Raw genomic sequence first — 16,850 nt, 5'->3', positions numbered from 1 at the left:
AGTAAGACAACAGGTGTCTTTTGCAAATGAGACCTTGGTCTCAGTGGCATTTTACCTGCATGGAAAAGTTAGTTATTATTTTTTTTTATTTTAATAAAAATTAATCTACAATCAGCTATGCCATTAGTGCAGATACTCACATCAGCTTTCTGAGTAAATTCACTTATTAGATTTGAAACAAAGTGAACGATTTAATTATTCTCCATCCAAATGAATAATATAAAGCCTGATATAAATAGCTTTGGCACCGTCCACATTCTTATGAATGACTATGGGGATCTTAGGTCACAGTGATTTATTTTTAATACGTTTTCCAGAAAGGGGTCAAAGCGTGCAACAAACACCATGTATAACCGACACCTCCACCCCCTACTTTTTTATCAAACAATGATGCTATTCCTGTATTCCTATCTTCATTCAATTTCCTTCTTGTGGAGTAGCACAAGCAGTAAGAGAGGAAGAACATTGTTTTAAAAACAACTTATTTAAAAACTGCTACCCACAAGAAAAAAAAAGAATGTAATTCCACTGAGAAAAGCCGGTGACTGACACCCGTCAGACAGATGATAAATGACTCCATTTTCTGCCCGTGCTGCCTTCTGCCACTGGCGGCGGCGGCCATTTATCATCATCGGCTGTCAAGCGTGGAAAGCGGCAGTGACAGTGCGAGTCAGCAAACATTTAGCACACGCAGCCACACTAGACAGGGAAATTATTATTGTCAGAATAATAATGGTTTAGCATAATTTATTACAGGTCCACCAAATAAGCAGGGGCTAGATGTTATTAGACAGATGGATGGGGAAGCTTGGCAGCCATCCACTGAGGCTCGCAAGTGGCGTCGGAGTGATGAGGAGGGCTTGAAATAAACGAGTACGTTGGCGAGGTGTGGGTTTGAGGGGCATCCTCCAAACCAATCAGAGAGTTGGCAGTTCAATTACAAAGAAATAAAGGGACATTCATCATTCAATTAGGCACCTGTCAGGGCTCACAAAGGAAGAAAACTTCTAACCTGGTACTCTAGGGAGAAGATGCTCAAAAGAGTGGACTGCGAGTGACTGGAACAAATAAAAGAAGGACAAAGTTAATTACCAGGAAAGCATTGCACACGTTCACAAAGAAAGAAAGGATGGGTGGGTGAGTGACGGTATGGTGTAGCGCGAGGGGGGGCTTCAAAGCTCGAGCCAAATGCCCTGTAATCTAAAAGAACATGAAAACAAGGGTGGCAAAGTTGTTCCAGATGATCACCTCTGACAGAGAAGACACAGGGTGAATGGATGAGTTTTCACTTTCATACATAACATCACATCATTTTAATGTATGTTGTGGAATTTAATGGAACAATTAAGGGGTAATTTGGACAATGACAACCTGTATTTGATTGTATGGTAGAATAATCAGGAGACGGTCTGATTGGCATGTGATTGTACACTAAGTGAGCCCACCACAAACTATTTCGGCAACAAATGGACTTTGGAAATGGAAACTTGCACTGCAGGAAGCCCAGAGGCTCCCAGGAGTCTGTTCAGTCCAAAAAGGTTGCCATAAGCTACGATAATCGCAAGCTTCCCGCCCCCAATGTCAAACACCTGGCAAATACACCAACATGGGGAAACATGCGGCGGCAAAAGGGGCAGCCTTTAATATCCCTCTAATGTTTAAAAAAAAAAGGACAAGCCCACATTCCATCAAAAAGGGAAACACGGAATATGAATGCTGTGCAGACTAAGGCAATACAGTAAAAACACCGTCCTAACTGACCTCTGATTTGTTCAATTTTGGAATAATTTCCCACAGGAAATAATGTACATGGAGCTAATCTGTATCAAGGGGAAACCGCTGCTATCAAAAAGGCATCAACTCCACAAAAAAATGTCCGAACAACTATAATCAACCACTGTAACATTAAACAATGTAACTAACAGGGATTTTTTTTTTTAATTTTGGCTAAATTTAAAATAATTCAATGCTAAAACTATCGGACGGATTAGAACCGACATTTATCTTAATAAAATATTCACATTTCAACCAATGCCAAGACTCAAAATAAAGAAAAATATCACAACATCATGAATTTTAGTCCTGAAACACAAACAGTAAGTTCAAACTGTGAGAACTCATCACAGATGGGACAAATGTCACCCTCAAGGTTACTGTCTACAAAAATAAAGCTTCTCAGTTTCAAATAAAAGACAAAAGGAGAGAAAGTTTGAAGGTAAAAAAAATAAATAAATAAAAATAACACCACGGCTTCACCATTAATTTACAATGACGCTTGGGGACGAAGGGGGCCGCTGCAATTAAATGGGAGGAGGGGCCATTAAATGGTCAACTGTCAACATGTGGGTACTGAAGGGAGGGGTGGAAAAAATGTCTTCCACACTTCAACCTTGCACCTGAGCATTTCAACAGCATTACAGCCTTATGGTTGGCATGGGACCGTCACGATCCCCCTGCTGGAACAGACATCTGTTAGGTTTTAAATGGATAACTCCATAATGAGCATGATTACAGTCTAATTGCTAAATCTATACCCTGTTAACTTTAAAAGGGACATAAACTGCTCTTAATATCTAAGAAAATAGATCTGCTTCAAAAGTCGAAGATCTAATGGAACTTTTGTTTTTATTTCTCAAGTTAAACTATTTAGAGTTCTTCATCTCTTCTTCAAATCTTCATCAAATCGAGACAAATAGTAACAAACAGACTGTGTTTGTGTTCGGTTTGAAAATATAAGAGTAAAATAAGACAATGTTCTAGATAAATACTTCAATATGAACTACTATGACCAAGAGCAGTTAATATCAGGAGCTTGTCAGGCCCCAGTCTTGGCCTTTATGCAATAAATATATACAAATGATATTTTACAATATTTGTTATTACATGTAAAAGACAATCTTCTGTTTTCTGAAGGCAGATATCCACCTATGATTTGCACATCACAAGTATGAAGCTTTATTTTGTATTTTAGACATTAAACATCTATTAATTGACCTTTGTTGGGAGAAAGATTACATTGCAGCATCTCTCTTTGCACGCTCTACTTCGTGGGTATCATTTAGAACAAGAAAAAACAGAAGGTTGGGAAACACTAGAGTGGATGAGAAATCATTCACTTTCAACCTCATTATCTTTCCTCACGACCTAAGATGGGGGAAGTAATATGCATTGATGTCCAAAATAGTGAAATAGCCGATTAAATAAAAAAAAATGCATTTTATTACATTATTTTGCAAGTTTTTTTCTCCTCTAAGTTTGATTAAGTTAGGCAATTTTTAATAGGCACAATGAAAATATCTAGTTAGGAAAGTATTTGACTAATGTACATAGACCAAAGCAGAACAAGTTACCTTTAAAATATTTAATATGAGATCTTGATATATAAAAATATCAATTAGATTAATTTATGTCAATTGAGAAAATTAATCATAAACAATAGCAGTAATTTGGGTAATGAAAGCCACCTGGCTAATGACAGTGGTATCATGTGTTCTCACGGTGCTTAGCATTTGGTGAATCTGCATGCATCGGAGTATGGGGCATGCGGCTGGCTAAATTACATACAAAACATATTAGATTCTTCATCCATCCTTGACGATAGACGAAAAAAGCTTAAAATATGTTTTTTGTTGATGTATTTTTTTAAATAGAGTCCCCTTGCAAAATAGACTTTTTTTTTACATGTAAATGTTCTCCAAAAGACCAGATCTTTAAAAGTTTTCCCTCCCATAAATACCTGACAAACTGGCTGAAGAATGTATGCACTATAGTGAAGGACAATGCTAATGCAATGAGTTGGTTTTGTTTTATGCTCACAAAAACTCATGCGTGAAGGTTATTTTCATCGAAACATCTTTAGTGTGCATCTTTTTTTTGTCCAATGACTTCACAGAGGGAGTTTCTACTCTAAAACATGTCCTCATAAATGGTTACAAGGCCAACTCTACTTAAGTTGCTTACCTCAGTCGTTTTATCTCAATGAGTTGAAAAGGGAAAAGTAATCTATTGAATGTACTTGGACAACATCCCTGATATGAAAAGGAAGTCGTCATTCTCATGCTTCCTAATCAAGTAATTGATTGCATCTATTATTCATGAATTCCTCAACCTGACATGAAGTTGTAAACTCAGTGTTTCTTTTCCTTGTTCCTTTCTCCCTTAAGCTTACGAGTCATATAAATTCATCCTGATATTTTTAGTTGTTGTTATCCATTTTCATCGATTTATTTCACTCATGTAGAACCCAGCGAAAGGCCTCAATCTCAGTAAAATAATGCACTTAATGAAGCAAATTAAAAGATATATACAGTATTTTTTATAACCACACAAAGACATATCAACTGAATCATTTACATGACTTCGTGAAACATATCCTATCAAATTCGATTGCGATTCGGCTCATTAAGTCCATATGCGTGTCACGTCAGCAAAATTTTCTAAGGATGCCAAATGGCCATGCAAAAGGGGTTTGAATGTCATCCATGTTTTTTAAAATGGCATTTTTATGTAAGTATTGTTTTTTGCTGAATAGATTTATGACAATTCTGAAAAGAAAATACTTTTTAATCGATAAGTTAAAGAAATGATCTAAAAAAAACTTAACAAGTCATGTTCCAAGGCATTACTCAATGTTTTAACCAGTGTGTAAAAAAGAAAAAGAAAAACACTGCAGGCACAATAAATAATCAATGAGCAAGTCCCTTGCCTTGGTCTTGAGCCGAGTTATAACCATCAAAAACAAAGTGTCGGGAGTCAGGAAATCACCATATCAATGGCACATGCCAAAACAAGCCTGCCCTTTGCTTTTTCCTCCAAAGATCATGCTAGATAAACCCCCACCAATAACAGAGAAATTAACAAATACTTGACATTTGCTCAACATCCATTATTCTGACACTTCTCTGTGAATTTCAAAAGGCTGAGCGCATGCTTAATCAACATTCATATTCCCACAGCGATCCACCGCACCATATTGTGGCCCGCCTCGGTGCCAATGAAAACGGCACATTAGGGCCCAATTCGAAAAAGAGCGTACGAGGGGGGACACCACACTAGGGAGCTGTGTATGTGTGTGCTCGTGTGAGTGTTTATCGGTGTGCATATATTGAAGAAAAAGAAATAAAGCCAGAGAGAGAAAGACGATGCTTCACATTGAACTTTTAGTTGTACTCTAAAACAGTGGCATCTGCACTCCCTTTATGGACGACATACGACTGGGCTGAATGGAAAAAAAGATAGGAGGGGGCAATCATTACAGCCACATCTATTCATAATACACCACAGAAGGACAGAGAGGATTCGCCTCCCCTCCCTTCATATACTAAAAGGGACAAAGGGTGTAGGAACTGGGGTTCCCCCCCCGCCCTTTGGACACAAGGGAACCCAGGCAAGACCTCGGAGACCAGCCCATCATTTCCAATTCTAATGCACGGCAAGAGAAGGAACTAATAGGACTGATGTCACACGTCTGCTTGCACTGGTCCCCCACCTTTGCTACACTCCAGATACTTGGGCAGGACACCACATGCTCACTTTTACAAATACTCATGAAGTCTTTTGTCCCGAGCCCACAGTCTGTTAAGGCTCTCAGATACAGAAGGAACATCACAGTTGGATAGGAAACCCTCGTGCAAAAGCTAACTGGTAAAATTAATGAAAACAGCTCTGATTACTAATGTCTTTCACTGGTAATATAATCCATCCTTGGCTATTAATGCTTATCCTGTCCGGAGTAATGCGTAGGCCTTTGCCGAACCCAATTGACATGTTGGGGAAATGGGGTTCACTTTAGAAAAAAAAAATGCCAGTCTATTGTAGGGCACATGAAAAAGTAGTAATCCAAACTAAGATTGAAAGGCAGACAATTTAGTTTTAAGAGAAAATTTTACACAAACCTGGTGAGAAAATTCCTCAGATGAGATTCAAAACCAGATTTTTTTCATGTCTAAGGTGTAAATAACTGGGCCACAGTGCCTGTTAAATGTTTTTTTTTTAACTAATACATGCTTCAAAGCCTTCCAATATTGATAATTGTTTCTAGTTGCCAGGTTTTTAATAAAAGCCTTATTTTCCATGGGGTCAAAAACTCGTATTGTCTTCTTATTTGAGAAAGATTGATTTATGCACATATTTAAATACAACATTAAGGAGGACAAGAGTGGACAAAAAAGCATACTGTCAAGCTTTACCCAATTTTTTTAGCTGAAAAAACTTTTTTCCATTCGGATGTAGGGACAGCTGCACTAGACACATCAAGTAAAAAGAGCATTGAACTTGAATCAAACAAAATAGTCACAAAGGGGTACATTTCAAATTTCCCTATACCAGGAAGTTTTCCTTTGTTATAAAAAAAGAGTTGATATTCTAGGAATGTATTTATAAAAATAATTATAAAAAATAATTGTTGATATCATTTTAAAAAGTGTTTGTACTTTTTTTTTACAGCTCTACAGTGCATCCGACTATCAACTGCAGTTGTCAAATAACTATACAAAATTAATACTGTAACTTTTGTTCCAAAATGTGAAAAAAATGTATTCCATCATCTCGTGTTGTTTGAAAATCATTATTTAGTTATCCAGGACACTTAATTTTGAAATCAGTATAAGTTGAGTGACATGTCGGTCTTCGCAATGAGTGTCCGCTTCAGGGTTGTTATTATTATTCAGTGTTTATATTACCATGTGCATCCATTGTGAGTAGGGTTAAGAAAGTGACAGCACCGTGTCCAATCCGTCACCCCTCACCACCAACTTCCAACTCCCAACCCTCTCGAGGAGCACCCCATACCCGGAAAGAGAGGCCAGGCTGACAGATGACTCCCAACATCTGTGTTATGCAGGCCGTTACAGATGAGGGGGTCTTTTTCCACGCTGTCTGCGGACCCTCCCACTCTCCTCCCACTGGACTGATGGCCCGACAGAGAGGCAGAATGAGCAACCCACCACCCCCGTGAAAATCAGTTTGAAATTGACTCTTGCTTTCACTTTATTCCAAATTGGAATCATCCCTAATTTGTTAAATAAATCAAAAGATAATTATTCTAAAATACTGCGATGCCAATAAATTATTCATCACTATTGTTTAACATAAATTTACAGAAATAAATGTCAAAACTAATTTATTTATAGGCCTTAGTATTCCAGATCTCCAAAAGCCTTTATAAACAAATACTAGTAAACAAAAGGAAAACAATTTAAGAAATTAAAACAGTGAATCAAATAAGTAAATAAAATATATAAAAATCTGCAATAAGGAATATGAATATACTACTATGTATATTTTTTTAGCACATATACGAACAAATTGGAGCATCATATCCTGCAGAGTGCAGACAATAAACGTACAAGTATATTATAATAATGTCAAATCACTCTAACTTAAGTAGAAAAGCAACACTAATATTTTGGAAAAATAGATAAGAATAACAGAGCTATAATAAAAATAATAATAACTGTAATAACTTCCAGGGAATGGGAGAAATTTGAGGCTGATAACAATACGGAGGTGAAACTGTTGCCTATAAAAATCTGTTGTCTATCACAATCATAAACCAGATTTCACAATCCTTGAAACAACTGCTGTCTCGGACCATCTTATTTAACTAGTGCATCACTTTTATAGTTCATGTGATACACAGAGATGTCCCTATAAAGCAAAAATGCTTGATTCCCTCCCACAAAGCCACATTATATGTTTACACAAGTTTCCAGTACCACTATGATCAGACTATTTAACAAATTCTCCCAACTGTGCGCGCATTACTCACTCCACTCTTGCAGAAATGACCATTTCGGCCAATATTTACGCAGTAGCATTGCTCCCACTTTGTCCGAGGGGATAAGGTGGGTGGGGGGGCATATACAGCAAGTTGGAGGGGGCTGACTGGCGTACCCGAGTGCACGCTAAGAGATGATGGATGGCCTCGTCGATATGTTATGTCTTAAGAGCCTGATTTCCTGCCAGTCCAATCACTAACCCTCCTGAGTCCAGCTCAGCTGATTGGACAAGCAGAATAATTCTGCAGGCTGTGAAAACACTGCTGCTCAGCCTGCCTGTCAGGCCCAGTGAGGAGACTTGGGCATTTTAAAGAGCAAGGGTCTCACCAAGATTGCTTATGCTGAACGAAATAATAACAATATCAGGCAAGACTAAACAGAAGACCAACAATTTCCGGGAGGCGGAAAACGCTTACATTTTTTTCCTTTAATTGTTACACTCACCAGTACTTCTTTCTTTTCTCGAGACATCATGATATTATACAACATGTTTGTGGTCAAGCAGACATAATTCTGAATTGAGGCCATCTCAATTATGGGTGTCAAACTTATTTTGTCAAAGGGGGTATGATAATTATACGTGCAATAGGAATATAATATCAGTGCATCAATGTACTATATTTTTCATTCATTATTATGATGTGTATCTACTTTGGAGAGTGGTTGGCACATCCGACTCACAGTTCTGAAATCAATGATTTAATCTCCACTGGGTTACAACCTTCCTGTGTGGGGCTTGCATGGCTGGGTTTTCAAAAACATGCATGGTGGGATAATTGAACAATCTAAATTGCCCTTAAGTATGAGTGTTAGCACGACAGAGTGCCATGCGATTTGCTGGCAACCAATTAAAGGTGTCCTATGGCTGCTGCCTATATTTTGAGTGGGATATGCTCCAGCACCCCACCGCGAAATAGGCAAGTGACTTACTTACTTTGGAAATCTTTCCTTTAACAGTTTCATACACTGCCTCGTTGGTCTCAGATGATCGATCCATCTCACTATCTCCTTGTATTCAGCACGGGATAGTTTCATCTTTTAACTATAATACAAGGAAAGATGAGTTAAACTAAACTGGCACACAAGCTGACAACATCACGACGCTATATTTTCTCTATATTCCTGAGGCAAACGCCACGGATCGCATTCGTATAGAAACATATACATTACTACAACATCCCTATGATATTTTAAATGCGGAATTACAGTTCATGCAGATGATTTAAAATGATAAAATAACGTTTCTTTACCATTTACACCAGACGCTTCGCGGGAAATCGTCTGTACCCTAAGGAAGTTGAATGGACAACACGTGAATAAACTGTGCACCGATTGGGCTAGTCTTGTCAGATTTGAGCATACTTGCGTATGACTGGCTCACTTTCCATAAAGGGGGCGGAAGTAAATAAAGACAAACTAGAAAGCGCGTGCATACACGCTCGCTCTTTTGAAAATGTAAGCCGCGCTTTCCCACCCTCCCAAAATGTTTCCAAATATTTAACGAAGTAATCAAATGCTTTTTTAATGCTTTTAAGCCCAATCTTGATAATGATGCTCCGTGAATGGACGATGAACGGTTGACACTAATGTAGAGCGACCGGGGGGAAATACTAGTGGGGGCTCCACATGTATTTACAATTGTACTGTTTTGATTTTTTTGGGAACAATTTTTTTAATGTATGCTTCTGAATCAGGATTCCTTTAAATCTCATTTTACAAGAAGTGTCAGAATTAAAACGGGTGCATTCATATTGCATTGCACAAACATGCAAATATAAATACTGAAATACTAAGTACAAGAGCAATATATAGTACATTTCAAAATATACAAATACAAACTGCAAACATCACCTTTTTTGTTTGCTTCCAATGGTCACTGTCATTCCATTAAATATTATAAAACATTTTAATTTACACTATGAATGTCTTTAATTATAAATACTTAAGGGCACTACTTAATCAGATATTTTGTTATTATTCCAATCAAGGCACTGTTTGCTGCACGGTTTGCTGATCAGGAGATGATGAGAACATTTGTCCATATTCTTTCATAAATCTGGAGGAATGACATTTACATCACCAGGTACGGAAGGTATGTATATTCATGTAGTGAAATAATAAGTAGTAACCCTGATAAAGTAGAATGATAATGAAATGCATAAAAAAACATAGGGAAACATTGACTTTGACACTCATGCATAGTCCCCTTACCACTCATAACTTCATATGCAATTTGACAAATCTTCCCCCTAAGATCAGTATTTTGTAATAGCTTCATTTAAATTATAATTAGTCTCTTAGCGGTGCTAAAATGCAGACTGCTTTAATTAATTTTCTCTGTACATACCATTGGTTTGATGTTACATAATATTGTGGATTTTATTTCCCTGTTTGTTTGTTTTTTTGTATTTGTATTTTTCAAATTAAATGAACTGCATGTTGGCTTCTGGCCAAATGGAAATGTCTTATTGTACTGCATGTCTGTAGAGTCAAAACATTTCATTTGAGTGTTACTGGTTGCTCCCCATTGTGATTGAACAATATATTGATGAGCAAAGAAAGCCTCTATCCTGACCTGCGTGGCGTTTGGAAATAAAGGCCATTGTTGTTAGGCAGTGTAGTATGATGACTGAGATGAACCGAGGTCTCAGCCCTGCCGTGTGTTCGTGGGCATAGCCCATGGATTTGAAAGGGCTCGCTTCGCCGCGCTCGACTACAAAAGAAAGCCGTGTAGTGGAATTGGTAGAGCCAGATAAGATCAGGGCCTCTGAGGAAGTCTGGTCTGATTGCTACAAAGGGCCAAGGTCAGGGGCAGGAGGAGCGCCTCAGCTAGGTATCAGAGGATCAGGGGGTGGGGATTTGCTGCAGGGTAGTGTAATAGGTAGAAAAAGATCAGTGTAATGTGATGGCATTAACAGATAAAAATCTGAGTCAGGGTTGGGAGTCAGTGAACTGTGATCGCTCTAAAAGCGGTAGGATCACAGATTATGTTGTGTCTGTGGATCTTTACACTATAAACGATTAGTAAATAAAAATGGAACTGGTTCAGTCAAATGTACCAACAATGAGTGTTTCCATAGTGGTCAAATATTGATGACCAGATACTTTTTTCAGTCACAAGGTGCAATTTACAAGGTCACTGGTAGAGACCATTCAAACTCACAATCACACCACAAGCAAGTGGATCTATGCAGTATACTTTGAAGACAGTCGAAAGAACCACTGCACCAATGGAAGGCATGTTTAATTATCCATGGCTACGTTTAAATGGGTCTTTGGTAGGGGCAGTGATTGTCTTCTGTTCATAACAAGTCAGCATGTACCTGAAATGAACCAGTTTGGGGCAAACAAAGCCTATGGAACTAACGAGCTAAGGGTATGATTAAAGATTAGAATACATACTGAACATGCAAAAATCAATTTTAAAAAAAAGGCGCTTTATTTTAAAAGCCACAGGGCACAAATGGACAGGAAAAAAGTCATGGCTTCTAGTCCGTAATTTACAATACTTGTCAGATTTACATCAACACAGCACATGGGATTGTTGAGTTGGTATTATCTTTAAGGTTAAAAAAAAGTGCTGGGTTGATTTTCCCCCCAGCCCTTATTTTAAAAAAGGGCCAGAAAAACACATTTTTCACATATGAGGTGAAAATAACTGTCATAGGAGGCTGTGTGCAAACAGGGCAGTGGTACACGGCGCACGCTCACCAGATGTGAAGCCTGCTCACAGTGGGAGGTGAATTTACAAAGAGTGTCTCCCTGTGATAACCGAGAGAGGCTGCACTGATCTCTGCCATTGTAGTGCAAAGCAAGGTGCCGCTAATGCCACCCACAGAAGAATAAATTGACAGCATCCCCAGTTGACGAATATAATGATTGATGATTTGCTTGCTTGTGTAATTTCCTTTACTCTACACACATCTGAAGTAAATTGTAAGATCTTCCACGTCCTGCCTGTTAGTCCCCCTCTCTCCTTTCCACATCCAATGGCATCACTCACCATGCAAGAGCGTAGTTGGTTTCTCTCCATTGTCAGTATTGCTGTCATAATGTGTCTTGCTTCTCCCCCCCCCCCCCCCCCCCCCCACTACTGAAGCCAGTGACTTCATTGGCCCCGCACCACAAAATTGCTCTCAGAATCATCAGGGAGTCTGGAATCTCAGCTCTAAAAATCACAGTTTATACACGAGGGAAGCCAGAGTCAGGAAATGCCTGTAGTATTAGCACGGTATCGGATTCGTGCCTTCAACTCCCCCCCTCCCGTCCTCACCTCCTCTCCGAACAGCATGACTGCCCCAGAAAATCCCACATCCATATTTTACATCGTGGAAGACATGACATGTGTTTCGCTTGAGCTTTCCACTGTGCCTCCCCCATTTATTTTATTATCTTTTTAATGAATCTAATTAGCAAGACAAGTAATTAAATGCAATTGTGCCCAATGCTCGCGAGACGTAGGAAGAGCATACTGTTCAGCATGAGTGAATTTACCGGATTAATAGGGGATTGATAATATTTTGGGATTGTATTTCACTCTAAATGGCTGTGTGCGGTAACAAAGGCGGCAGGCCGAGCTCATTAATCATAGTCAACGGGCTGGCCGGCCCAGCCCAATTTGCATGACCGAAGGAGGCTGCACATGCTGCCGATTGGCTTGAATCGCTGGATCAGCCTCCATTGGATCAGCCTCCATCCAGACTGTTAGCGCAATGTCAATCAAAAACACAAAAACGATGCTGCTAAAGGAGAGCGAGACGAATCATTTTACCCCTCATTATCCAACACACCTGCACCACTGTCCGCTTTGCTTCAATATATGTTGTGTGTGTATATATTTATAATTATATATATATATATATATATATATATATATATATATATATATATATATATATATATATATATATATATATATATATATATATATATATATATATATATATATATATATATATAAAACATACCACATGAACAACAAGATAATTAAACTGAATATAGGCCTGATTCCATGGACAAATAATAAAGAGAATAATTTACTGCATCTCAGTACAGCGTTGAATAACAATGGTCGTAAAAACCACTAGTATTCCACTAATGATTCTCCTCCAGGATTTATTGTGTTTTCCAGCGTGTGGCGTACATAAAACACGCTGTGTCCCCTGCGCTCATCGTCGCGTCATTCCCCCCCACAACCGTTCATCCCCCGCCCCCTCTGCAGGTACTTCCAAAGCCCAAAATTAAATTTTAAACATTCAGGCCCGGTGTTTGGTGACCATGGTTAATCATTGTGAAAGAAAGACATCAAACAATATTTGATAATGAGAAAAATGCCTCAAGGATATTAGGGATATGGTGGGTGGTTGAAGTGGGGTGGTTGTAGTGATGCAAGGGGGGTTAGCACAGCATGCGACACTAGGTACAGTACTACATTGTCTAGACCAGAGGAGGCTGTGTGACGCACACACACATTAACTATCTCCAGCCCACTCAGTCACCTCTTACAGAGTTAAAAAAGCTATTAATACATTGCCTCTTTCTTAAAGTTCATGATGAGATAATTACAATTCAAGATTGGAGAGGCAGTGAGATGAGATTGGCTGTGCCACTCCTCAACTCAATTATACGTGTTATAATAGATTTTGCACAGAAAAAAAAGATGAAAAGTGCAGATGAACGAGTGATCTTCTCATCAATTATATATATATATATATATATATATATATATATATATATATATATATATATATAATGTGCATGTAAAATTGAAGAGAAAATCACTCGTTCATCTGCACTTCTCTTTTTTTTTTTTGCAAGTTAAGTAAACAAATCAACACAAATAAAAACTATTTCTCACTGTTTTTTTCCACATGCTAGAATTAGAAAGAATGCTTAATTTATGTGATGGCCTATTTATATTATCCCAAAACATCTTGCAGAGAAAAAAATGGTAGCGGCCATTTTTATTGTAATAATTGCAAACTCGTAGAGAAATTGAGCACAGCAAAGAGTAATGCAGAAAACAGAGAAGGAGTGTGTACTCAATGAATGAAAGGTTATACATCCCCCCACGTATTTGTATTGTCAATAACTGGAGATGGCTGTCAGGGAAAAGTGGGGAGATAAAGGTCAATAACTCAGGCAAATGTGTTTGTATTTGTGCACTCCCGCTGATAGCAAAGCAAACGTCAGGGCCCTCTGTGTGTGTCAGTGTCAGAGACACCCCCACAACAATAACACAAAAAGCAAGGTCTTATGGCTACACTGCAACGCTCATTATTATTGTCGTCGTCATGGGTGCTGGAAACGAGAGGGAGCCTCAGCACATGGCAGTGACAGCCGGTACGATGTCACTCAACTCACTTAATAATGAAACACGCCAGAGATCAGAATAGATGACGACAAAGTGCAAACACAGAGACATTATAGTTCTGGAGGAATAATAATAATAGAAAATCTCTATAAATATAACTGTCCCATTTTTTTACAGCATGGATATGAACATAACTGGGTAGTTTTGAGACACCAAAATAATGAAAAATGATATTTTGCCCAATCTTAATATACGTAGGGATTTATTTCTATTATAACATTGCATAAATGTGACCATTTGTTTCTTTTCTCTAACAACAATAATAATAGTCATGATACATTAATCATAATGGAAAACTCTAATCTTTTTTGGGGGGTTTCTGACAAAACAACCAAAATTAAAATACTCATATTGATAGGTTAAGCAACATCTAAAAGTGTAATTTTCTTACTTTGCTTTCGCATTATTATTATTATTTTTATATCCCTGTAAGTGACCTTAAGTGCAACTATCTATGGCCTTGAGGATCATACATGTGCAATTGACAGACTTAACTGACAACATTGTAGAACTAACAAAGAGCACAACAACTATACAGATGGTGCTGTCATTGGCCAATACCAACCGTGTGGTGTTTGTTAATTGGTGGACGAAATAAAAAGGTGATGTCGCTTTGAATAGAGTTATTGGCCTACTATGAGAATAAAGAAGCAGTCCTGGGTATGTTTATGTGTTAAGTCCACTGGGTAATCAAGTTAACAAACATGTTTTTTTTGTTTTTTTTCACCACAAAAAGACGGTCCCAATAAGCAGTGATGGTTAAAGAAATACTTCTATACCCTCAGAGCAAAACCAAACCGTCTGGTGAAGTATCGTTTAACTGTGGAATCACTATATCAGCTTCTAGAAAGAATGCTCTAATTAAAGTGGTATATCCTCACACAAGAGGCCCTACACCTAAAAAATGGATGCCTCTCATTTACTTATGTTGTATCCGGAAGCACTTTATCTCCCACAATGCACAAATGTTGTCCTTTATGTTGTGCACAGATGAGATTAAATATACTCTTAGTGTGCATATAAAGTACATAAGGGGACAGAGGGATGTAAAAAGCACAGTCCCCATCTCCGTCAGCCACAGTTTGTTTGTTGGCCTGCTTTACATTACACGTGATTATGCAAATCTAGAGCTGTTCCTGTGCATTATGGGCCAAACGCATCATCAAGATCTTTTCTAAAGCAGTCAAGGAGCTATTTCGGCATTCTTTTATTATCTGCAACAAAGAAAGTCTTTTGTTCACGCTTTGCTGCGTACACACTTATATGAAGGAAGAGAGAGTTACACACACACACCTCCACACACACACTAATCTACAGTATATACGCACAAGCCCTACTTTTGCTTTCCATGACTTACTACTGTCCCCTAGTGGTGCTAGATTCCCTTATTTCATTCCCAAACCCTTCATTTTCTTTCGCTTCACCTGATTCCAGCCCCCATGTCCACAGTTCTATCCTCTCCCTGTTCCTTGCCTTATCATGCTCAAATATTTAAAGGCTTGATTTGTTGTATTGTATGACACAGAGCTTCTATTATGTGTCCGCACTGTGTCCACAGTGGCTTTTTTACCTCAATGGTGGCCTCAAACAGAGTCAACAAAAACAGGAACCCTGGTGTTTTGTGGCTATTGTGAGCCAAAGGGCCCCATGTCAATAAGGTATTGTTTGGTGAGAGTGCTGCACCGAAACTTCTCTGAGAATGTTATCAGGGCTCATGGACCGGGTGTGCATAATGGTGCTAAAATGTAAGTATGATTGTTTGGAAAAGCTTTAACGCCAGTGGAGAATGAGTATAGAAGAGGGTTGAACTGGGTTAGTTGCAGCAATTTGACCCTTAATTTTTCTTGTGTGTATTTCACTAAAATGTTACTTTAAAAAATGTATTTTACGAAATGCTCAGCCTATATGCTTGGTAAAAGCTTCGTTACAAAAGTCACATGTAAAAAAAATCTCACACAGTAAATTAAACTCTTTTTAAACATGGTCTAAAATAAACATAATCCAACATATAAATAAGGAAAACATAGTCATATTTAGTCTTGCTTAGATTAACTTTATTTAAATCAGGTATAGACTCTAAAATGAAATGATGCACTTTTTCTATAAATTCACTCTGTTAGAAGGAACAAATTCATCCAACAGACATGAAATATAGCTAACCTAAAAAAAAAATAACTTGCCTCTTAAAAATGTGGTTGCAATGTGAATGAGCCAGAAATGACTGGAATGTATCAAAATACACATAGCCATATATACAAGCATCTGCAAACTAAATCAAGACTAATAGCTGTGTCAGAAGAGTTCCAAAACAGAGTCAACCCATTTGTTTTCCCTCTCAAACAAACTAGGCCTTATCTATAAGGATGCCGGAATTACCTGAATTTAAATGAAAAGAGCCTGTCCTCCCAGTTCCTCATAGGTAACTAATAGTATGTATGTTTATACATCCTGTTTACCCCTAAACCCCCACTTTCTTCCGGATCACTGTTATCCTAGACCCTAATTGGTGCGATAACCTGGAACGGTGCTAATAAACAGCGGGGTAAAAAGGGTCAGCCTCCAGTGGCAAGAGCACGGACACACACCGTCAAGTCACTCATGTCAAAGTAGCAATTAGACGGGTTATAGAGGATGGCACCTCTGCCTCTAGTGTGGCCTGCCACCGCTGGGAGGACTTCTGGAGCAAAGAGGGCTATCAG

General features: G+C 38.3%; 1 protein-coding gene and 1 long non-coding RNA gene across 6 annotated transcripts in view; one reads left to right on the top strand and one right to left on the bottom strand.

The window, feature by feature from the left end:
• The window catches only part of cdin1 (CDAN1 interacting nuclease 1), a 49,822-nt gene extending 40,639 nt beyond the window's left edge, over positions 1-9,183 (bottom strand). For 3 of the 5 annotated variants that reach the window (XM_077731175.1, XM_077731174.1, XM_077731177.1), the window contains exons 1-3: positions 9,029-9,183; positions 8,713-8,820; positions 1,013-1,058 (exon numbers count right to left, since the gene is read on the bottom strand). In XM_077731175.1, the coding sequence (XP_077587301.1) occupies positions 1,013-1,058; positions 8,713-8,813 (147 nt within the window). In that variant the 5' untranslated portion in view covers positions 8,814-8,820; positions 9,029-9,183. Of the gene's footprint in view, positions 1-1,012; positions 1,059-8,712; positions 8,821-9,028 lie in introns of those variants that run through there. The other 2 variants (XM_077731176.1, XM_077731179.1) reach the window with 2 other exon arrangements.
• Positions 9,174-16,850, top strand: part of LOC144206293 (uncharacterized) — a 42,373-nt gene continuing 34,696 nt past the window's right edge. The window contains exons 1-2 of the long non-coding RNA XR_013328332.1: positions 9,174-9,233; positions 9,767-9,870. This is a non-coding gene — a long non-coding RNA (uncharacterized LOC144206293). The remainder of the gene's footprint in view (positions 9,234-9,766; positions 9,871-16,850) is intronic.

This window comes from Stigmatopora nigra, chromosome 13, assembly GCF_051989575.1.
Source record: "Stigmatopora nigra isolate UIUO_SnigA chromosome 13, RoL_Snig_1.1, whole genome shotgun sequence".
NCBI lineage: Eukaryota > Metazoa > Chordata > Actinopteri > Syngnathiformes > Syngnathidae > Stigmatopora > Stigmatopora nigra.
The sequence above is the reverse complement of the archived record's forward strand: the minus strand, read 5'-3'. Positions and strand labels throughout refer to the sequence as shown.